General features: G+C 51.9%; 1 protein-coding gene across 3 annotated transcripts in view; it reads right to left on the reverse strand.

Annotated features, from left to right (window-relative positions):
- Window positions 1-2317: 2317 nt before the first annotated feature.
- The window catches only part of TNS3 (tensin 3), a 227344-nt gene continuing 205108 nt past the window's right edge, over window positions 2318-24553 (reverse strand). Inside the window, exons 24-31 of one of the 3 annotated variants that reach the window (XM_060157465.1) lie at window positions 23414-23545; window positions 19867-19962; window positions 19075-19152; window positions 17874-17951; window positions 9287-9455; window positions 6987-7055; window positions 6858-6884; window positions 2318-5105 (exon numbers count right to left, since the gene is read on the reverse strand). In XM_060157465.1, coding sequence (XP_060013448.1) covers window positions 4961-5105; window positions 6858-6884; window positions 6987-7055; window positions 9287-9455; window positions 17874-17951; window positions 19075-19152; window positions 19867-19962; window positions 23414-23545 — 794 coding nt within the window. In that variant the 3' untranslated portion in view covers window positions 2318-4960. Of the gene's footprint in view, window positions 5124-5813; window positions 6885-6977; window positions 7056-9286; window positions 9456-17873; window positions 17952-19074; window positions 19153-19866; window positions 19963-23413; window positions 23546-24553 lie in introns of those variants that run through there. The other 2 variants (XM_060157464.1, XM_060157463.1) reach the window with 2 other exon arrangements.

Raw genomic sequence — 24553 nt, forward strand, 5'->3', positions numbered from 1 at the left:
CTCAGCCTGGCTCACCCGCTGCTCTGAGGCTCTCACTGGCCCCCTGGGACTGCCTGAGGGGAGGAGGGGGTCTCAGTGAGGGAGGGGTGGCAGGCCTGCGGCTCAGAGAGCCTTCCCTGGCCTGGCATTTGCTGTGGGGGACCCCCTGCCTGTGGGAGACACAGGGTGCTTCCTGGATGGGGCAGGACCCTTGGCAGTGTCCCCACCACTCCAGTGTCTCTGGGCTGGGGAAGGCAGTCTCAGGTCCATGGGGACAAGAGGCTTTGGGAGCCAGGTCAGTTGTGGCAGAATCCCTTTTACTGAACCACCACAGGTGACAGGCTTTGGGGGAGCCCATCCCACCCCTACTATTGCTCCAGCCCAGGCTTGGGCTGTGGTCTGACTCCTCAGGAACTTTAAGGCCATTTGTTCTTGGACCTTTTTTCTTGTTACCAATTCAACAACCCTGCGGCTCAATTGTGTCCAGATACAGCCCATTCCCAGGTCGTAAAATGTCCCTTCCCAGTACCCCAGGTGCGCCTGGAAACTCCAATTCAGCCTTGACCCAGGCTCCATTGCCCTTGCTTTGTGAAATGTCACCCCTGGGCCATGGGGGCAATTTATCCGACGACCTATGAAACCACACACAAACCTCTAGGAGACAAAACACCACGACGACAAAGGGTCAGAACTGATGTCCCCCAGTGGGCAGGAGAGGGGCCTGTCACTGATGGATTCAGGGCCTGAGTGGGCGGGGTGGAGGGGCCGTCACTGATAGGTCCAGGACCTGAGTGGGCAGGGCGGAGGGACCGTCACTGATAGGTCCAGGACCCGAGTGGGCGGGCGGAAAGGTGGTAACGGATAGGTCCAGGACCCGAGCGGGCAAGGTGGAGGGATATATCCAGAACCTGAGTGGGCGGGGCAGAGGGGCTGTCACTGATAGGTCCAGGACCCGAGTGGGCAGGGTGGAAGGGTGTTCACGTATAGGTCCAGGACCCAAGCAGGCGGGGCAAAGGGGCCGTCACTGATACGTCCAGGACCCCGGGTGGGCGGGGCAGGGGGGGTGGTCACTGATAGGTGGCTAAGTGATGAATAGGGAGTGTGACGTTCCCCACATGGCAGGGGCCCGTCCAGCAAGGCTGGGAGTGCGGGGTCTCAGACAGTCCTCTGTGCAGCCTGGAGCCGTGGTGACAAATCCAGTCTGTGTCCTTGAAAGCGCACCTGTAAGGGCAGTAGAACCAGAGCTCCTCCCACTTCACTCTCTGCTGTGACACTGATCAAGGGTCCAGGGCCCAGTGGGAACCTTCTGTTGGACAAGACTCAACCCATCTCCGCCCGCTCTGCCTTCCACTATTGGCATCAACCCCGGGGCCACTGCAGCTCCCGCTTCACAGCAGAGTCTCCTGGGCACCTCAGTAGAGCAGAAAGCGAAGCCCGCACGGGCTCACCCTGCCGCGAGGAAATGGAGTTTGGGTGAGGGAGCCAGCTCCTATCTGTCCATGACCAAAATGGGCCCGGGTTCTGTTTCTTTCCTGAGCTGGAACAGAAGCAGCCATGGGGGTTAAGCCACGTGGATGGTCAAGCCTCAGCCCTGAGCCACATCTGTGCCAGAGCCTGCAGGAGGAGAGGAAGGCAAGGCCAGGTGTGACCCAGTGTGTGTGAAGCTCTGGGGCCTGGCTAGGATGCAGACCTGGGCCAAGGCTTGTCCAGTGGCCACCCGGCATCGTGCTATGATAGTTGCTCCAGGCCTTAGGACGCAGAGGAAACGAGGGCAGCAGAGTCCTGCGTCCATCACCAAACAAGGGAGGGAGGTCAACCTCGGGAGGGGGCCCAGACCTGAGAGGGCAGAAAGCCAGCACAGTGGGGCTTCACCTGGTTGGGGGACGAACCCCGCTAGCCCAGGAGAGCGGCAGGGTGGCGCTGGGACTGTCACCAGTATCTATTGAAAAAACAGGTGAACCCACCACACATCTTATATTCAGGTTCAGCACCCAACTCGGTAGACACCTGGGAAGTCCCGTCAGAGGCTGATCTACACGGGTAGCTTTCTCCTACAGCTACTGGAACAGGGGCTTTCTATCAACATCAAAAATGTAGCAGCTCCTATGATCAGTACCACACATTATTATGAAATTCTTAGAATCTCTGAATACAATTTTCAAAAGTCTCTGGGCAGAAATCAAACTATAATCCACTGATCCATAAACAATCCCCTTCAAACTCCCACATACACACACACACGGGCACACCCAGACCCGCACACGCATGTCCACACCCGCACACGCCTTCTGGGGTCTTCCCGTTCAAAACGACAAACAAATGCCTGCCTCACTGAGGCTTCCCAAGTTTATACTTTTATTATACTCTGAATAGAGATGGTATTTAAAGAGCAAAGAAAATGACTATACAAAGGATTTATAGAACATTCATTTACATACGGGATACATTCTTTACAATACAAGAAAAGTAAAGATATCCACTACTAGGTAAGGCAGATAAGGAGACATGATGAGGTCTTTGATGCCGAGGATACACACGGAGACCCTTAAATGCGGTGACTTAACACAGTTATAGGTTAACACTGGAGGAATACAGCATAGGTTAATGAGCAGGTAAACAGGCCCTGGCTATGACACCTGTGGGGTGCAGTCCTCGTGCATGCCCCAGGACAGTACCCCTGTGCCCACGGGCACCCCAGAAGCCAGATGCCTGGGGATGCTCCTTCCCCCGCCTGCCCCAGAGTCAGTGTTGGCGGTGGGGCTGCCTGAGGTCTGAGCACGAAGTTCATGGACTCGTTCCATTTCATGCATATGTAACACACTGTCGTACCAGCTCCTCAGAAGACAGGGAATTGGCTTCCTTTCATTCCACCTCAGAGGGAGAGCCATTTGCTGGGAGGACACCTGCTGATGCTTTTGACTACTGAGAGTAAAAGCCTCAGCTGCCAGTCAGTTTCAAAAGCAAATGTCATGGCTTGTATGCTCTGGACGAGGACGGCCTCTGTGATTGGGGTGGTTGACGTTTCTCAGTCCTGCACCCCTCTCTTGCTCTGATCTCAACATGAGCCCTCTCTTCCTTCGTCAGAAGGATAAGGGACCTGGCCTGCGGTCCCTGGGTCAAATCTGGGGACAAGCATCTCAGGAGGAGGCCCCTCTGGGGGACAGCACAAACCTCCGCTCCCCCTGGCTGAGTTCTAGCTGTGAATGAAAAACGGAAATGCTAGACACCCCCAACCCCGGGTACCAAGGCATCAGGCCTCTGGAAGATGCCGGCACGTTCTCCTTAGCCAGGCCACCCTGCGTCAGGGTAGAGGGTCCGCGAGGACCAAGGCAAACATTTGGCACAGAAATGAGGCACTTGTGTTGGTGCATCAATAGGAGCTAAACAGTGGACTCACCCACCTGCTTTCACGCGCACACTCACACTCATACACGCGTACAATGCCCACTGCGATTCGGCCAATCCCACCTCTGCTGTCGCTGAGTCTGTCTCTGCCCCACTTGAAAACAGAAGCCACAAAGCACGTTTCCAAACGCCAGCGTGGTGACCGCCACAGTGATTCCTGGTGTTTGAAGAGCTGGTGCTTGATTTGCGAAGTGGAGGAGGCGGGCAGTTCACGGGGGATAGAGAGCCATGGTGCAAGGGTCTTGGGTGACGGGGAAGGAGACTGGGGCCTCTTGCTATGGGATCTTGCAGGACCATTGGCTTCTTCTCCCAAACCTCTGACCACTGCCGGATTCAGGTGGACAGACCACGGCTCTGCGATATGCACATCAGCGTAAAGAGCACAGCCGATTAGGTGGCTAAGATGATGCAGAAGAGCTGGACACAGCGCGGAAGGACTGAGATTCGTCCTCCTCTTCACCCTGCTCAGGTGCCAGGACACAGGGATCCTGACGGGCGCCAACAGGCGGGGCGGAGACAGACCAGTGTTCCCTCAGGTCAGTGGTTCTCGGGATGATCGCTCCCAGGCCCCCGGATGGCCGAGAACCGCGACGTGGAGGACGGCTGAGTCTCCAAGTAAGCGTGTCCCACCCCTCAGGACCTTCCCCCCGCAGCGAGGATGTACCCACAGCCTGGAAAAGACACGTGGATGGTCAAGCGTTCGGGAAGGCGGCTTGAGGCAAAGCCAGCTTTCGGCAGCCGCCCGCAGGCAACGACGGCCCACGGAGCGGTCAACGGAGTCCGCACCACCCGTCTTCGTGCATCCGACACGGGGACAGATGCTCCTCCCGGAGCCCCGGCGCGGCAGGCGGCAGCATTTGGACACCAGTACAGCACAGCAATGGCAAACCGTTCTCATAAATAACTTGGCATTACGTAACACATAAATTACATGGAAATGGGGTTTTACTCCTATCTCTCACTTTCCCCTCTCACGGCCCAGGGCGCCATTCAGCCGAGGCGCGTGCGCAGACGCAGGGAGCCGTCCCCACCCTCAGGCTCCGGCCTCACAGTGGCCGCACGACCTTCCTCGTGCTCACCGCCCACCACGTCGTCCCCTTGTCCATGATGCCCCAGTGCCCCGGGAGAGCCCGACCCGCATAAACCTTCATCCAACATGCATCCCCTTCTCAGGTTAATCAGCACCTCTGTCGTGGGAGGACAGAGGCCCTGAGGTGCCCGCTGGACGGGAGCCCTCTGACATGGCAGCGGCAAGGCACAGCCGGTCACTCAGGGCCACTGAGGAGCGGGCGGGCTCCCCTCCTTCCCACAAACACCAGAGTTCGAGGAACACGGGTCCCCACGTCCCCTTGCATGGTCCTTTCCTGCATGGGGACCGGGCGGGCACACCCGATGCCCAACTTCCTCCACCTGGAAAGCACTGGGCTACAGAAATGCGTCCATGAGCAGTGGCTCTCAGCTAAGGCCAGCTGGTGGCAGGGTTGTTTGTTTGTAAGGTTGGAGGAACCCCTTTCCCTCCTGGGCCTGGAACGTCAGGGTCACACAGGCCCTTCTGGAGTCTCCAGGCTGTGGGGGCTCAAATCTTCTTAGGGGAGCCGATCATGACCTTGGACACGAAGTTGACGATGGCGCTGGCCGGCTGCTCGGGGTCATGCTCTGCAAACAGGTGGCACACGTTGTCTGTGGCGCTGCCCTGCTTCCGGGCCACAAATCCAAAGACCCTGCAAAAGGAAAGCCGGGTCAGCGCGCCAGCCGAGTCCTGTCCACCCCACAGGATACAAACCTCCGCTTCCCGTCGCACCGCCGCCACCTCTAACCTCTGCTTCTCCAAAATCTCAGGGGCCGAGTCCCCTGCTGGACACCTCCAGACGCAGGTCTGCGTCCTCTCCGCCTCGCAGACCCTGCAGGGAGGATGCTGTGCCCAGACCTCACAAGGGAGGAACCTGACGGGCAGGACCGAGGAGTGCCAGTCACGGGTCTGGGACCTGAACCAAAGCCGCTGCTCCAACCTGGCCAGAACCCTCCGGTTCTGCCAGCTCCTGAGCTTCACTCCCGAGTCTCTGATGGGAAGGACCCTGGCTCTACCTCAGGAGCCGCCTACTCCCTGCTCACACCATCAGAGCAGACGGGCACACAAAACTCCAGGCTCCTGGGGTGCTGGGGGCTCTACCTGGATGCCCACGATCCCACCCACTGGGGCCAGAGGATGGGAGGTTAAAAACACGCCAGGGGCTCCCTTCTCCAGCCTCATACCCCTGAGTTACAAACTACGTGCAGGTGAGGAAACTGTTTAAGAGCACGGAACAGGGCTTCCCTGGCGGCGCAGTGGTTGAGAGTCCGCCTGCCGATGCAGGGGGCGCGGGTTCGTGCCCCGGTCCGGGAAGATCCCACATGCCGCGGAGCGGCTGGGCCCATGGGCCATGGCCGCTGAGCCTGCGCGTCTGGAGCCTGTGCTCCGCAACGGGAGCGGCCACAACAGTGAGAGGCCCGCGTACCGCAAAAAAAAACAACACAAAAAAGCACAGAACAATCTAATATTTTTCTTAGAAGAACAGAAGCCTTTATCTGAATAAGCTTTCAGGAGCCGCAAACTTAACACAATAACTACCATTATCCAAATCCAAATCCCTGGACTTGGATAATGGTAGTTTTTCCTTATCTGAGGTCTTTCTTCTCCTTCTCAGAACAATGAAGAATTTTTCTGTATGAGCTGAGTGGGTTCCACACCACGGGAGGGACTGGCTGACAGCACTCAAGTGACCCCCGCTGGGACCATCCACACGGCTGGGATCCCCGTGGGCCCTGTGAGCCAGAGCGGCCTGGGGGCACCGCCCCCCCCCGGGGCTCCGACCACTTTATCAGATGCCAGGACAAACGGCCAACATGAAACTGGAATCCTGGGATTGGACCCCTGCAGTTAGACATTTGTGGTAATCAATTTAGGTGACGCGGAGGACGCCCACCTGTGGGCATGCAGACAGCTCTGGAGGGTTCTGAGGCTGCGTGGCCACCGCAGAGCCTGGGCCAGGGCAGAGCCGTGCTCCCTCTGGGCTGGGAAACAGTGACGCCCGCTGCACTCAGGCAGCGCCCCCTTCCAACAGTGCTGCTGGCCTCAGTGCTGCTGCAGACTCTACCCCTCCTCAATGGCCAGAAACGCTGTGCAATCTCTTCACGCTATTTATACCATATTTTATGGGTCACAGGTAAGTACTGCTCATTCAGAGAAGAGCAAGCAGAAAAGTTAACCCTTCGCAGGCCCTTTCTGCCTAAAGAGAACACTTTCATTTCTGTTTAATGCCAAACGCACTAACACAACATTGTAAATCTATACTCCAATAAAAATCTTTTTAAAAAGGTCACACCCAAACCCATCGGCATTATTTAGTCATTTTCCTCTTTGGAAATCTGGGGCAGAATTCAGCTTTGGAGGCGAGCGTCTACTAAGAAAGAATGAAGACAGGCTGGCAACATACCTTGAGCAAGGGCAGTCTGTGATCCACCTTGCAAATTACAGAATAAGAGAAGAGTCACGTTAATTTCTTCATTAACTTAAAAAGCAAAGGAAGCACATGCACTGCTTAGTACAGATACAGACGTCTTACTTCCTGTCTTGTGGATCCAACGCACAGAAGATCACGCCGCTCACGGGGTAGTGCCTCCGGAAGAAGAGCCTGCCGGGACACGGGAGAGGGAGAGCCCATTACTGGGGTTTTGCAGTGACAATGCTGCCCTGGGCAGACCCCCAGGAGGAGGTTCGGTGGGGGGGCGGGGGGAAGAAGCCTATTTTATGCTTTTACTGGTGGTCTGGAGAGAAGAGCAGAGTGTACGTTTGTTAGAAATCAGCAGACCTACGAGGCTGGGCAGAGTGGTTCCGGGAAAAGTGGGCACTAGGAAAGGAGTGCGTCTCGGGGCGAAGGGAAGCACCTTGCCGAGTGAAATGGAGAAGCTGCCAGCCGAGTGGAGGGCGGGACCAAGCTGAGTGAGGCCCTACCTTCCTGCCCTTATCCCAGGAAAACACCAACTGTCTACAGCCCTCGCAGCTGCCTGTGAAGAGGGCGTCTGGTACAGACCACCACTCTCCCAGGACAGGAGCCAAGTCAGCCCCAACGAGGCATCTGACAGCATGTTGTAGACTGTCAAGGGCTGTGCACGTGAAACCCACTGGGAGGTGCTACTACCGCCGGGCCAGCACAGCCGCTGGGGGACCCACCAGAGGACTCCTCTGTCCTCGGTCCCGGCTCCTGTCACTTGTCCTTTGTTTCACTGTCAGCCCTCCCCGCTCCTCTGAGCATGGCCTGCCCTGTGTGCCCCACTCCAGCTGGGCAAGCGCCCCTCTCCTCTTGGGGGAGGTGGTATCCCCAGAGGCTGGTGGCTTTGATCTGGGCAAGGAGAGAGCTCATCAGGAGAAGGAAAGAAAGAGGCCAGCGTACGGGAAAGGCACAGGCAGAGCCGGGCATCTTTCAGCGGGAACACGGAGGACACAGCCTCTTTTGTCCAGCGTCAGCCAGGCTGAATGCGCGTTCCGTCTCCTGCGACAGGGAAGATCCCGGGTGCCACGGACGCGGCCCACCCCCATGGTTTTATAAGGACACAGGGAAACTAGAGATACCGACAAAGCACACAGGTAGCAGGAGAAAATAGAGAGGCTGTGAAGGAAGGAGCCGTGCTTTCCTGCCCGACCCCCTGTCCATGCTTCAGCTGAGCCGTACCGGCACCTGCTCGTGGATATCTCATTCGAGTCACTGACATCCCAAGACGGTTACCTCAGTGCAGCTTGAGAGGAGAGGAAACCGAGTGCATGGCATGAGGAACGTGCCACGGTGGCCCGTCGGGTAAAGCGCGGGGAGCAAGGACCCCAATCCGAGTGGCAGGACCCACGCTGCACCTGACACTCCACGCCCACTTCATCCTGAGAGCAGTGGGTGGGAGCTCTGGGTCAGGGACCCTCCCAAGCCCAGGACTAGCTCTGGAGCAGGGGCCGTGGCAGGAAGAGCTCCAGGGCGCCGGGGTGAGCGCTGCCCCACCGGCTGGTGCGGGGACTGGCCGCCTGCCCCTTGAAGCTCCAGCCATCACTCTGCTTTGAGGGTCGCTGACCTGCCTTCCTCATTAATCACAGCAGGCTGTTTCCATAACAAATCAACAATAACTGCCTCTGAAATGCCTTGGATCCTGAGGTCAAAGGCTCTGCTCGTGGGAGGAACACGCTTGCCGTTGTTCCGTGCACGCACCTGACCCTGCTCTGTGCTCACCTGGAAACTGAAACAGCATCTACTGTCTAGATGTTCAAATGTTGTTAACTAAGATACAACAATAGACAATATCTAGATGATAGTTAATAATTAACATTAATTATTCTTATATACTATATTATCATTACATAATAATTAACATTATCTAGATACTGAAATAATACCTATCGAGGTCACACTCTCACCTGAAATGGGATGACCAAGTGTTAGAATGGGATGACCAACGGTACAGAAGCAAAGATGAGTGGATTCTATCATAGTCTCTGAGTGTTTTTACAGAAATGACAAAAGATTTTTGCATTTGCAAACTACACACACGCACACACACACACACACGTGTGTGTGTGTGCGTGTGTACGTGTGTGTGTGTGCATGTGTAAGAGATACTCAAAGATCCATGTATCTTTTTAAAAATTTTACTGACTTCTAAAAAACCAGCATTTGGGCCTAATGTCAATAGTTTATATGTGTCTCTGGGGACATACAGGACCAAGCACAGAGTGACTGGATCATTGATTCGTTCCAGGACCGCTGAGCTTTGCCGGGGTGACCACCGCATGTCCAGGGGCCTGGGCAGAGCTGGTGGAAGGTCTCACCCCAGGTGGGGTCAGAAGCCCCACCCGCCCCGCAGCCCGGCCGCCAGACACACTCACTTCCTCTGGTTGTCCGTCAGGGTGATGCCCTGGGCTGACACCTTGAAATGCACGACCGTGGACAAAGGAGGCGGCTCTTGGACCAGGGTGATGCTCAGGGCCTTCTGGATGGCTTGGTGGCCCGTGAGGGACTCCATCTCCACGGAGTTCAGATACCACACGTTGCAAGCTGGAAGACGCAGGGGGAAGCAGCGTTAACGCGTCTGCCAGACACGAGGGCCCCGGGGTTTATGAACAACATGCACATATGTGTGGCCAGGTATGTCTGAGGCAAACGCCCTTTACCCCTAATTCCAAAGGTGTGGAGTGACCCAGAGATGCACACGCCCCGAGGCCAATACAGAGAATAACACCCCGTCCTGCCCACCCCCAACACACACACTGGAGCCGAGGAAACTCCTCCCACTGGCCCAGGATGCGTCTCCACCCCTGCGGCATTATTTACACCTGGTGTCCCAAGGGTGGGCTGGAGGCACCCTCCGCCGTCTCAGTGTGGGTCTGGGTGGGATAAGAACCCCACCACACCTGCAGTTAAGGAAACGTCCCCAGAGGGGAGCCTGCAGCCTGGAACCCCAAATGTCCACCCCGCACGGAGTTCTGAAAGCAGCAGGTACCCAGAAGGAGCTGCTGTGAACGAATGACTTGCAGAGACTAAGAACACAGTCTGTGCGCAAAGAGCTGGGATGGCTTGTCCCGTCCACGTGCTGCCAAGGGGGCTGGGGTCTGTCCACCGCCACCTCCCCTTGGGGGAAGCAAACAGCTGAGTGCGAACGAGACTTTGTAAACAGACTGATGGCCCTTTGAGCCTGGATCCCTGCAGCTCATGCAGAAGCTAACGTGAGACTTCGAGGCGTGTGACATCTGTGTGACTGTGGGACATTCAGACTCTCCCTCAAGTTCAGTCCTGCGGGAGCTGTGGCTTTGCCTGGCCACCCACCAAGGACGTGTTCCCCCAGGAACAGAGCCGCTCTTGTTCCCCGCTCTGCCGGATGCAGCCTCTGCAAGTGCGTGGGCTGTCTTAACTCCATCTCTAAAGGTCTTTAGATTTTCACTAAACAGAAAAGAAAAAGCTTCCCCTTGACTGGAGCAGTAAGGTGAGCGCTGTGCCCTCGCCTGCACCATTTTCCTTGGGAGAGTCTCCCGGAGGCCCAGCCTCGGACGGGCTCCGTCTCCACCCCGAATTCTGAGACTCAGCAGCGGTCACACCTGTTGGTAGGTGTGCTGCCGCAGGCCCGCGAAGATGGGTTAAGAAGAGCGGAAATAACGTACGATGTCCCTGGTGTCAAGATGCAGGGCCGCTTAGGAGCTGCCAGCCCTCTGTTCTCTCCACGGCCAAGGTGGCAATCCACAGCTACTCTTTAAGAAGCTGAGAAAGTTTGAGGATTTGGAAACTTCCACTTCAGTGAGGACACGATGGTGAAGAAAGACAGCAAGGCCTGGGGTGCGTGTAACCAATTCATCAGAAGAACGAGGCCCCTCCCTTTACCCTGGGTGGGGGCATCAGAAGTGGGCAGACCGGAGCCGGGAGCAGCTACAATCCTCTGATTTGCCGGAAGAGGCCTGAGTGGAAAGGCTGGGTCTTGAGGGAAGGTGGGAGATACCAGAGAACCGCCCAAACGCATGTTAACTGAGAGTTTCATCCCAGACACCAACTTCCCTCTATAACGTTTACTGAACAAGTCACTTTTACTCTCTGAAAAAGAGCTTCGTATTTCACTCCTATAATTATTAAAATGACATGCTGCCATTAAGCAAAGTCTTCAAAGAAGTTCCCCAACACACCAGTTTTCATTTCTCCGAGCTCCACCTGACACGGCTCATTCATTAGGACACTTACTCTGTGTCAGGCCTCGACCGAACGTCTGAGACAGACTATCTCATCACATCTGCATCAGGGTCCTGTGAGGAAGATTCTGTTATCATCCCCAATTTACAGACGAGGAAACTGAAGTGTAGAGAAATATGCCAGAAGCCTGGCAACTCCCCAGGGGGCTTGCTGTGATACCCAACCTTCGTGCTGGCTCCTGCGGTGCTGAGAGACCTGGTACCACCAGGTGCCAGGTAGAGAACACGGGCTCAGGAAGAAATTTCGCGTAACATTCCTGAGGATGAGCTGTGATGTTTTCTTCTTTTTTTGAGCTGTGAATTTTACTTCGAGACATTCCTCAGCCATAATGACGCCCGCCAGCAGCCCCATGTGATTGTCCTGACAGAGTGGCATCTTTTAAGCCACTGTCCCTCCTGCACATCTTGAGAGGCAGGGAGAAACCAGAGAGCCCTCCCTGAACGGCTGAGTTGCTGTGACCACTGCTGCCCTCTCTGCGTCCTCTTGTCCCAGCCGGCGGCACTGCCCCATCTGAGGACGCCGGGCAATGAGACACTCCAGGGAACTGCAGGGCCGGAGGCTGACCTGCACTTCAGCTCCTGTCTGAACTTGAGGGGTCTACTTGTGTCGTCTTGGGAAAGAGAGTGAGTTGGCCAAAGTCTTTAAAATTGCAGTTGCCCAAAGCTTTGACGAAATCGGGTGCTTTTATGAAATGCTCACGTCCACCAGGACAGCCTTTCTGGAAGATGATTCGGCATTATTTATCAGGAGGATCTGCAGACCTGCCTGCACTCGGTAACCTGGAGGTCCCGCTCCGACAGACCTGAGGCAGGAAATATTCCATAACCAGCTGAGACAGCTAACCTAGAGGTGAAGATATTTGAGCCCCATACTCATTTGGTGGGAAGTTAGTGGGAAACAAACTATGTCCAAAAGGAGGGGAATGGTGAAATTAGCCCCTCAATGGAATACCAACTAACCAGCAAATGGTAATCACGAACCCTGTATAGCAACGTGGAAAAATGTGAGCGGTTTCTGGGAAAAGCAGAATAAAACTATCTGTGCCATGACGAGACCTATACAATAAAAGGCCTGTGTGCTACGAACGGTTGGAGGTGTGCCTGGAAAATTTAAGACGGTTTGAGTTTAGGAGGGTGAATATTCTGCCTTTGATTTCATTAGTATTACTATAATGCTACTCGTGCAGTTACAAAAGAGAAGAAAGAAAATTCTGATCTAGTCACAATGAAATCCCAGAAAATTGGCACGAGCTGAACCTGGAGCGGGCGCACGTCTGCCACGACCCAGACTCCTGCTTCCTTGTAGCAGCACAGATCACCTTTTGAGAAAGAACAGCCGGCCTGGGGGGCATCTCCCCCCGACGCAGAGCGGCACTGTCCCTCCTCGGAGCAGAGAGGGGAGCCCTCCCTTCTCCCAAGCACGTCTGGGGCAGCTCTGCTGGGCACACGCCAGCCCCTTCCCTCCCCAGCAGAGGACAGGTGGGCCTGCTGTGCTTGTCCCCCGGGGCCTGGCCCAACATGTCCGATTCCACCTGAGGTGCATAGCTGTGGTGCGATGCTGAACGGGAAAGCGCCCGTCAAACCCGCGGCGGGAAGCAGAAGTGTTAAGGTCACAGGTTCTCACCCAGTCCTACCGCTGCCAGAAATTCAGGGTCTGAAGGTCACAATTCAGAACTCAGAAAAAGGAAGTGATGCAGAAAGGTAGCCTCCCAGTGCTGTCTGTGGTACTGAGAAGTTAGACGCACGCTAACTGGGCAACCGTAAGGGGTGGAATCAGCCGGCGGACAGTTCCTCAGCCACTGAAAGTGAGACCTAGGCTGTGTCTGCCAAAAACATGGGTAAACCCCTTATGCTAAGGGGGAAAAGGAAAACAGCCAGTGGTTGTACCTGGGCGACAGGTCTGTGGGGAATTCATTTCTCCCTTTTCTGTGTCTCCCTTTTTTTTTTTTTAAACTGAAAGAATTCCTATTACTTTTATAAAGAAAACATCCTTTACAGTACGGTATGTTAAAGACACAGCCCTAACGTTTATGGGATATCGTGTGGGGTCTGGTGCCAGGGCCTTCAGCTGCATGCCACTGCTTCAACAGAACCAATTAAGAGCTGACACTAAAAACATGAACAGCAGTTCTTTTAGAAACTGCAGCAACTCACAACGGCCTCGGTATCAGATTCAAAGAGATTAAACTGAAGAGAACTGAACGCTGCAGACACCCCTGAGTGTCAGCGCCTCACCTCCACGCAGAGGACACGGGCCAGGGAATCTCGAGGAGCCCTTGCAGGGCCAGGGGTCTGGGATTCTAAGTGAATTCAGACAACAAATGAAACTTAGTTTAAGGGGAGAAAGAACCACTCAGTTTCCTTAAGGTGGTCGGAGACCGGACAGCCTGATCACCTTCCCACCACGGTCACTCTGCACTTTTCGAACCAACAGCTAGGACCCAGTGCTCTCTGCAGCATTCTCGCTCTTCCAGCTACATATCTGTGTCCTGACTCAATTTCTTGCCTTGTCAGCCATGAAGGCAGCTGGATGGACATTTAAACCTTTTGATGTGTTCTAGAAACAAGAGATTTTAAAAGGACCTAAGCTCAGGGCAGTCACAATTTAACGCCCAGACATAAATGCCCAATCAGATGATTAAATAAGACCTCCAGGTTCTGCGTGAAGTCCTGTCCCTGGGAGGCTCACCCTTTAAAAAAGCAAAGCTTTCAGAGTTACTGATACGTGCCATAGATTATCTGAAAAGATGACAGAGTGTAACTAAAAATTATAAGCCACAGCAGAAGAAAAAGCTTTAATATCTAAAAATAAAGGCTATTATAGTTCCATTAGGATCCACGAATTCATTGATTCATTTACTAGTTCAACATGTATTGGGAAAATGTTAGATAACAAGGAAGCTTAAGGAGAAACATGAAATGCTGCTTGTAATGAGATGATAGTGAACCAAAGTGCAGAACACAGAGGCGTGTGTGCCCCAGTGCTAACTGCCTGGGGTGGGTGAGCGGGGCTGTAACCCTGAGACACCAGGTGGTGCCCCGACGGAGGCCCAGGCTCTGCCAGCCTCGCAGGGCACGTACTCTGGAAGGGTTTGCTGCCATCATTCTGGAGCACTTTTCTTGAATGAGGTTGATACATGAGGTTGCAATTTAAAAATCATTAATGACATGTTTAAAAATTTTTTAATACATTTTTTTAAAGGTGCAGCTGAAACAAACATGTCAATCGGAGCAGACCTGATTTCACAGCCCACCTCCAAGGTCAAGTGCATGGGTGAGCAGTTCACCAGTAAGGCCTGCAGTAAAGTCCAGCATGTTCCCCGCAACTTTGCTGGGACCCAGAGACATGGGGACAAAGCTGCGGCTTTAACGTAAGGTAGCAATGAGCCCTAGTGGGCTCCAGGGACCCCCTGAAACAATCTGCGGGCTGTGAGCTCATGGTCTTTGGCGTAGGGACAATGCCTCACAACGCTGCTGTGGGACCAGCCCTTTCAATCGCGTCTACATAGGAAAAGGATGAGGCCACTGCACAGCAAAGGCCACTCCTCTTGGGCCAACACAAGTGTTTTCACACGAAAGCAGAGCGGCAGGAGCACAACTACAGCTTACGTGACCACGTTACAGTTCCCAAGGCATTTTCAACATCCTATTCAACTGGTCCTGCAGCCACTGTGTCGGGGACCGATTATTATGATTATGTTGAGGTCTGCACGGCTAAGTGACCTGCCAGAGGCTGAGCCCCAAGTGGCAGGGCCTGGACTGGAACCCAGACTGGATACAGGCAGACGCTTCCTTTTGAGGCTTCAAGTTCTAGCATGCTTGCTATCTTGGACAAACCCCTGTCACCTTTGTTCTGGCCACGGATAACTTATCCTTTAAGGATAGTCTATGAAGAGTTCAACACTAAAAAAAAATTCCTTTTGAAAACAGAGGGATTTGACTTTAGCTGGGTAATAGAGTCAGTGATGTATAGTTTTACAGAGAAAAACAGCACAGACAAATAATGCAAATTGTACAGAGGAAGCAACAAGAAAATACCTGTATCTGCATATTCCTTCATTACGGAGTCACAGCTATAAAGTACTCTACAGACGTGAGGCACAGATAGAAGTACTTCTAGTCAGTCCTCCTGCAGACTCAGAGAATCCCTCCCCAACATTTCTGAGAGTAAATGTCTACCTTGAATGAAAGACCTCCAGTGGGGGAACTCAAGGTTTGGAGCCAGGGGGCCCCATAATTCTCTCCAGCTGTGTCTCTCCCTCACAGCCACACACCCACAAGAGCCCTGTGGTCTCTGGCTCGTCCACAACCCTCTTAAGCTGGGGTCACTGGGACTGCCTCTCATGCTGCAAAAATGACCTGGCCTGAAACTAATAAGCTATTACAGCAGGGTTGCAGGATACAAAGTGAATACACAAGTCAATCACTTCCCTATATAACAGCAGAGAACAAGTGGAATTTGTACTTAAAAACACAATCCCATTTATATTAGCACCCCCAAAATGAAATACTTAGGTATGAATCTAATACAATATGTATAAGATCTATATGAGGAAAACTACAAAACTCCAACTAATAAAATCAAAGAAGTAAATAAACTAAATATTCCACATTCATAAATAGGAAGACTCAGTATATAATTCTGATGTCAGTTCTTCCCAACTTGATCTGTAGATTCAATGAAATCTCAGTCCAAATTCCAGCCACTTACTTTGTGGATATCAACAAACTAACTCTAAAGTTTATATGGAGAGCAAAAGACCCAGGGCAGCCGACACAATATTGAAGGGGAAGAACCAAGTCAGAGGACTGACACTATTTGGCTTCAAGACTTACTCTAAAGTGACAGTAATCAAAACAGTGTGGTATTAGTGAAATAATAGACAAATAGATGAATGGAACAGAATAGAAAGCCCAGAAACAGACCCATATAAATAGTCAATGGATCTTTGACAAAGGGACAAAGGAGATACAGCATTGCAGAAATAGTCTTTTCCACAAATGGTGCTGGAACAGCTAGACATCACGTGTGAAAACAACTAGACACAGACCTTAAACTCGTCACAAAAATTAACTCAAAATAGAATGGTTATAAATGTGAAATGCAAAACCATAAAACTCTTAGGAAAAAATTTAGATGACCTTGAGTTTGGTGATAACTTTTTAGATACAATACAAAAGACATGATCCATGAAAGGAAGTATTGATAAACTGGATTTCATTAAAATAAAAAATCTTTTGCTCTGAGAGACACTGTCAAGAGAATGAGAAGACAAGCCACATGCTGGGAGAAAGTATTTGCAAAAGACAAATCTCACAAAGGACTGTTACCCAACATATACAAAGATCTCTTAAAATTTAACAAGAAGACAAACAACCCTATTGAAAAATGGCCAAACAACCTTAACAGACATCTTGCCAAGGAAGAGATGCATATGGCAAACAAGCACATGAAAAGATGCTCCACGTCATATGTCATCAGGAAAATGCAAATTAAGACAACAAGATACCACTAAACACCTATTCGGAATAGCCAAAATCCGGAACACTGACAGCACCAACTGCTGGTAAGATGTGGGGAAGCAGGAAGACTCATGCATCGCTAGTGGGAATGCAAAATGGTGCGGCCACTTTGGAAGACAGTCTGATGGTTTCTTACAAAATAAACATACTCTTACCATGCGATCCAGCAATTGTGCTCCTTGGTATTTACCCAGAGGCACTGACAATTACGTCCACCCTGAAACCTGCATGTGGATGTTTATAGCGGTTTTATTCATAATTACGAAAATGTATAAACACTCGAGATGTCCTCCAGTGGGTGAACGGATAAACAAACTGTGGTACATCCAGACGATGGAATATTATTCAGCACTAAAAGGAAACAGCTCTCAGACCATAAAAAGACATGGAGGAATCTTCAAGGCATACTACTAAGTGAAAGAATCCAATCTGAAAAGGCTACAGAGACTGTATGATTCTCATCATATGACATTCGGGAAAAGCAAAACCACGGAGACAATAAAAGGATCAGTGGTTGCCAGGAGTTAGGGAGGAAGGATGAAGAGTTGGAGCACAGAGGATTTTTAGGACCTTGAAACTATTCTGTGTGATACTATAACGGTGGATACACGTCATCAAATGTTTGTCCAGACCCATGGAATATACACCAAGAGTGAACAGTAATGTAAACTATGGACTCCGGGTGACTATGATGTGTCCATGTAGGTTCATCAACTGTAGCAAATGTCCCACTGATGGGGGATGTCATGAGGGAGACTGCGCATGTGTAGGGGCAAGGGCTATATGGGAATTCTCTGAATCTTCCTCTCAATTTTGCTGTGAGCCTAAAACTGCACTAAAAAGTAGTCTAGTAAGAAGAAACGTGCCCCGGGGAGCTCGCTGTCTGGAGGTCTGTGTCACCCTGGGTCAAACTGCGGACTCACTAATCTCTTTAGCATTTCCAGCTGGAGGGGCAGGTCGCCCACATTCTCCCAACTGAAACATAGGCTGTGACATTTACCCCACTGAATTTGGTCATCTTTGGCCTGCAGAGTCCTGGCCCTGCTGCCAGGACACTTGAAGCCCCACCCAGCCCAGCCCTGTGGCGGTTTCCACAGAAGGAAACCTCCTCTGACACAGCAAGGAGAGGAACCCAGACCGAGGTAAGAAAGGAAGCTGTGTCCCTGAGCCCGTCTCTGCCCAGGAACCTGGAGGAGCAGAAAACGCAGCGGGGACTGACCTGCCCCCTGCTTCAGCAGCTCGGCCGCAGAGTTGGCTGCCGTCTGCGGAGAACTTTCGGCTCTTTCCTCCAACGGGTCTGCAGGAAGGAGCGAGAAAACGCAGAAGTGAGTCCACCTCCCAGGCCAAGAATGACCATGACATTGTGGATGCTCAGGACCGAGGCCCGGACGGTGATGCACAGGCTCTGCAGAGCTGGGCCTTCCTCCTGCAGACAAGGGCCCAGCGCAGAGAACCATCACCACGTTCCAAGCAAAAGCTGGGATGGCATAGCCCAGCAAAATAGCTTTCTCACCTCCGAATTAATTAATGTGAACAATTACATTTTAAGAGGTAAGTCAGGGCTTCCCTGGTGGCACAGTGGTTGAGAGTCCGCCTGCCGATGCAGGGGACACGGGTTCGAGCCCTGGTCTGGGAGGATCCCACATGCTGCGGAGCAACTAGGCCCGTGCGCCACAACTACTGAGCCTGTGCGTCTGGAGCCTGTGCTCCGCAACAAGAGAGGCCGCGATAGTGAGAGGCCCATGCACTGCGATGAAGAGTGGGCCCCGCTCACCGCAACTAGAGAAAGCCCTCGCACAGAAACAAAGACCCAACACAGCCAAAAGTAAATAAATAAATAAATAAATAATAAAAATAAAGGAATTCCCTTAAAAAAAAAAAGTTAAGTCACATTTGCCTGTATTTTAAATTAATGATGTTTCTGGAATATAATACAATTATGTGAACTTGAGATTGTCTAGGAAAGTGGGGATATGCCTGATCGCCTGCTGTGGGTGCTATTTTTAAAAATCTTTTCACCATGAATATTTTGAAACAAACACAAAGGTAAAGACAATAGTTCATCCAGCACCTGACGTCAACAATATCAACATTTTGCTGATTTTGTAGAATTCTAAAATTTAAATGTAAATGACCCGGAAGGTCTCTGAGCCCAGGCATTTTATAACTTTGAGCTACAGAATCTTGGCTCCAAGGAAACTTTTCACAAAGCCATGACATAAAGACATGACCGGAGGCTGCAGGGGCAGCGGGCCACCTCTTCTTACCTGACCTGGGTGAACTATTCAGGGTTTACCCACAGAGTACGTGATGGCAAGGAAGTTCTGGTCTGATTTTTCTCAAGGAATCTCTTCGGATCCCAACACCCTGCGGGTGACCCCACACAGAGCCAGAGCAGCCCTCAGGCCCCGGCAGCGTACCTCTATCCGGAATGAGCAGTTTGCAGGGCAAAGCCAAGGGCGTGATGGAATGCTGACACACCAAAGCCGTCAGGCTCCCTGTGAAGAGATGAAGAGCAAACAGGCGTTAGCACTGCCCTAAATAGCCACTTTATCTCCTGAAAGGAGGCTGCTGTAAGGGGTGACCCCTTATAGTTTTAGCACCCAACGTGCCCCATTATTGTGGGAATTTGTGCAAAACTTCAACGAAGCCATAAGTTCAGCAGACGGCAAAGGGGCAGATAAAGGGAACTGCAGATGATTCTCAGCAAAGACACTTCATCACCAATTCATAACGAACAAGTCGCACAGTCTGCTGAATCTGAGGCAGCTCCCACCGGTACCACCGAATCATCTCTGTAAGGTGATGCTTTTCGCTCAAGCTCTGCCTGTGAGTTCATGCCGTCTTTCGGACATGCCCGCGGGGGCGGGAAGGCTCTCGTCTTACAGGGCGCCTGTGCTTCTCTTGTGCCCGGAGGGTGGGGTCACACTCAGGCCCCAACCTAGTCCACCCTTCTCTGCCCGCCTGCCTGGACCGTACCTTGTGGAATCTGCATTTCCAGTCCCAGCGCCGTGCATTTTATTTGCTTAGTTTTGAGAAAGTTTTTAAGAAAATTTAATATCCAGTTTATTTTAGAGAGGATAATTGAGGAATCTCTGAATGGGGATGAAAAGTAAATGCTCTGCGTGAAGCCCCAGCGGAGCGATGGCAGTGAGCAGAGGCAACGTGTGCTCGTGGGTTCAGAACACCAAGTCAGGCTCTCAGCCACTTACCAAAATACGGTTCGTTGGAGCACCCTTTCAACCGCACCCCTTTTGGGGTGCACTCGATCAAAAAATGCCGAACGAGTTCATTGGCCAAATCTCCAGCTGTGGTAGAGGTTTAAAAGAAAGAGAAGAGAGTTTTAAAACATGAGAGCAGGGGAGGATGAGAGAGAAGGAAGGAGAGTCTGGCCCCCGCAGTAGGTTGGCTGCCAAGAACCACTCTAGGAATGGTAGCTGGGCTGCAGGAAGGCTGGCTGAGCACTGCCCGATGGGCAGCTAGAACCCCCTCCAGTGACTGTGCTTACAGGTGGAGGAGTCCTTAGGAGACAGCCTCAAACACTGCAGAATTCCCAGCGACAAATGAGCAGCTAAGAACTGGGAACATGGACCTCCAGCTCCTTTGCCTCCTAAGAGGAGAACTTAGAAAGACCCAGACACAGCATGATGACCAAGAATGAATCACTGGAAAGAGCGGGAAGGGTGCCAGTCTTCTGGGTAAGATTTAGCCAGGAGTCAGGTACACAAACCCCTCTAATCATATTGCTGCTACACAGACCTGTGTTCATGCCAGCCCACGAGCCCAAAGAGAAAGTGCATCACGAAAAGCCACAGAACGGCAAACTGTCTGATGGTGGAAAAGTACTGCACTATGCTAATGAGTCCCACAGACATTCACATTCACACTGCGCAGTGTTTCCGTCCTGCCTCGTTCAGCACCCTCCCTGGGAACGTGTTTCCATGGGAACGTGTCTCCATGGGAACGTGTCTCCATGAGAACGTGTCCCCATGGGAACATGTCTGCCTGCGGTAACTTCTAACATTTCTGATGGCAGGACCTGCTAGAGGTGGGTTTGGGCTCCACACCTGGGCCATGGCAGGCTCCCCAGCAATGCTTATTTTAAACAACAGTGACAAATATCAACAACATCGGTGTCAGCATTTCACAGGGGCAGTATAGCTGGTAGGAAAGGAGATGATCAGATTCCATAAAAGGCAGTACTGAATAAAAATGGGGACAAGAACATTTTGCCATTCAGTTGTGGGAGGAAAATGATCCACGGCCTCCAAACTGAAGGCAGACACAGAGTGTGGTCTGGATGCCAGTGGTGAGAAGTGAGTCAGTGGGGAACCCAGCTGCATGGGGATTCGGAGACCAGCACCCCACACATCTGTCGCTGTCCCGTCTCCGGGGTGCCAGGGGTGGGTGGTGACTTGCTGGGCTTTTTCCCGGTCAACTGTCCTCTCAGATCTATCCTTAGACTGTGAAATCCAAATGCCAAATCCAGGGGTCGGGTGAAGGCAAGGCAACCAGACAAAATTTCGCCCAGAGGATGCGCCTGGCAATGTTGCATGTCCTGAACTCTGCTATTCTAACATCCTCTATTTTGTTGCCTTTGCCTGAAGATTGAGACAAAGTGGGCCTTAGAGGCGGGATGCATGTCTGGAGGTAAGAATTATACACCACCATCTGTATTTCCAAAAAGATAATGCATGCAGTAAAAAAAAAAAAAAAAAAAGTTTTAAAAGCTTCAGCTGAAACCGAGGAGCCTGGGAGCTGCCATGCACTCACTTCTGCTCCCTCATCACCCATCCCTGAGGTTCCGGTCCTGAGTCTTTTCTGATATAATAATCATTCAGCATGTTTCCAAATACTGCCAAGTGCCTTACATCCTCCACAATCAGGGCCAAGTCAGCTCCTGAGCTACAAAAGCCTCTATTTAAACCACTCTAAAGCCAGTGGAGTGTTTGGTGGAGCTTCTCATGCAGGAATTCTGGATGCCCTGGGGCCCTACTTCCGAGGCTCCCCTGTTCTGCCTGATCTGCACAGAGCCTCCTCCCCCTTCACTTCCAGACATGACAATAGCCACAGATCTGGCCTCTGAATCACCTGCTCCTCTCAGCCTCATCCCCCCCCCTTCTATTCACACAACCACTACCTTTGCCCAAACCGACCATCGAAGTTTCCTGAAAACCCCTTGGCCATGCCTGAAGCCGGACCCCTTGGAAACCAAATCTCATTCTTCAAGGTGTAACTCACTCCAAGGCAATTTTCTCCAGGAAGCTTTAAGCAGAGATTTCATCCCAGGATTTGGTACTGGGCACAGAGCGTGAGTGAAGCAGGTGAGTGTCATTTGGTTTAAACACCAAAGGTTCAGAATCTGTGCTTATTCTGATCTACCCTCGCCCCACCCAGGTGAGCCCAGGTGCCCTAGGAAGAGCCATGTAACTTGCTGACATTCTAGTACACAATCTCCATTTAGGGGAAAAGAATCCTTTCCCTTTCCTTAGAGTTTGTGGCATAGTTTGTTAAAAAAAAAAGGGGCAAGGAGGGCAGGGTGCAATAAAAAGAAAAAAAAAAGAATAAACCAGAAACCACATATTAGGGGACAGAGAAAGGGAATAAGTGTATTGATTTGTTGGGAACCGAGCTCATCCCTGAAGGAGAGGTGATAAAGGACCTGGTGATACTGTATGTGAACGGGTGGTATCAACATGAGCTCAGGAATTTTTTAAAAGGATACATTCCCTAGCTCAGGTCCTAGAGAGAAGGAGTGGTACTCGGATAGCAAAGAGCAAACCTAGCGATTAGATCTTGGTTTCTAGATACCGTTCCCCAATAAAAAGAACCAAGGATCTTTAGAGAAATGGCTGGGGCAGGGAAAGTACAAAGTAAGCCTAAAACACGTCTGCTGTTTCAGAAAGCTGGCGTGCTCAGGGACTAATGGGGGGTATGTCAGAAGGACAAGGGGCCGCTGGAAGGGCCTCACCTAGTCAAATCCAGGATCCTTGGAAACCAAAAAGTCATGGTGGCGATGGATTACAACACACAGGAAAGGGCATGTAGGGGCTTCCCCACAAGGTTGTGGCCTATGTTTGGGTACATGCATGTCTGCTTCATAGTAATGCTTACCTGTGCATGCAGGCCTCGCAAACTCTTCTATACATGGTTATGTTCATGACAAAAAGCATTAAAAAGGTAAGAAGAAGCCTTGCCTGTATTACACGTTATTCGGCTAGTATTTGCCCCTTGTGCAGTGTTGGACCAGAGAGGAAGAAGGCTTTGTCCTTTCCCCTAAGGAAGGATAATCTCATGACTCCAGGCTTGCACTGGCCTCACCTTCAATCCATCAAAATACTCCACTGGGTGTAGGAACAAGAACCGTGTATATAGTATGCCACATTCTATGTAAGCTTAAAGGAAAAATGCATGTGTGTGTGCATTGGACAGATAGTGAGAAGAATTTATTAGAGATGTCTACCCACGGGAAGCAGGAGGGAACTGAGGCATACAAAGGGCTGAAAATGGGAGCAAAGGTGCCTTATCAGAGGATTTGCTCCATTGTTCTCACATCTGATCACCCATCAAAGCAATAAAAAAAAAATTACAAATAATTAACCTTCCTTCTTGAGCCAAGACAGTACTTACCAAAATACACCAGAAACAATAAATAATAAGAAGAAAACCTATGAGTGTTGTTCCGGGTCACCCACCATCTCACGGGCACAAAGGTAACTGACAGGCGAGGTGCCGCTGAGAAGAGCCGGCGGGACCCACCTTTCTTGTTCAGCTGCAAGACGGAGGGCGGGGGCGTGGCCACCTTCATGGCCAGGCCATAGGCGCCTCGGAAGGAGTGGCTGTCCCTGACGATAAATGACCCGGGTTCCTTGTCCTTCAGCATAGCGATGGCTGCAGAGGGGAACAGAGAGACTTGACTGTGTGCCGGGGGAGGCCACGGCCTGTCTCCACTCAGGGCCGTGACAAGGGTGAGGGAAGCCTCTGTGATGACCCGAGGTTTCCTGGGGGTCTGACTGTAAAGGACACAGGGGCGCAGGGTGGCCCGTCCCTTTAGATCACAAAAGTGCTGCCTTCACACACGACTCCTGTTAACCCCGCAGCACCTGTGAAGCCCAATGAGGACCCCCCCACACACACACACACCTGACAGCCCAGGAAACCGAGCCTCACTGGAACAAGTGCCCAGACCAGGTCCCGGTACACACAGTGTGACCCAGCAGGAAGTCAGGCGGGGCCGCCACGCATTCCCCGCCGTGGCCCTGCCCTACGTCTCCCCGCGTGGCATTTTTCTTAGAGATTTTAGAAAGTGCGCTTTCAACTTTCAAAAGAAGGTAAGAAGTTTCCAATCCCACTTTCTGAAGACTGTGAAAGTGTACCCCAAAAGTTACTGAATATCTAATACGAATTCCAAGATTTGCCCCAGGGGGATCGTAGGTGGCCCTCCGTCCCGTGGCTCTGAGGCAGGTGTGGCAGTTATGGCCAATTGCTTCCAGCCTGGACGAGGCTGTGAACCCGTATTCGATGCGGCCGTCACCAGCCAGTCAGGGTCATGAGCTGCACCTGGCACTGCACCTTCCACCTGCCCCTGGTGAGGCTGGGAGGCATGTCACACTGTCACCTATGAAGAACATCCCTCCCCTTCAAGCTCAAAGTCTGGCTCCCCCAGGTCCCATGCTCAGGATACGGGAAGAAATCGGGATGGATGGATGGGTTAGGGTGACAGTAATCTCAAGGTGACGCAGTCCAGACACCGGCGAGAGTTTTCTCTAGTAACCAGAACATCTCTCAGAATGTCTCTTATAAACTTTACATTTTACAAAAAGAAAACTAGGGATTTAAAATATAAGGCACTAGAAAATTACAGCCATGGAAATGCCGCCTTTCTGGAGAGCCCGAGGC

The sequence above is a fragment of the Lagenorhynchus albirostris genome, chromosome 8 (genome assembly GCF_949774975.1).
Source record: "Lagenorhynchus albirostris chromosome 8, mLagAlb1.1, whole genome shotgun sequence".
Classification (NCBI taxonomy): Eukaryota; Metazoa; Chordata; class Mammalia; order Artiodactyla; family Delphinidae; genus Lagenorhynchus; species Lagenorhynchus albirostris.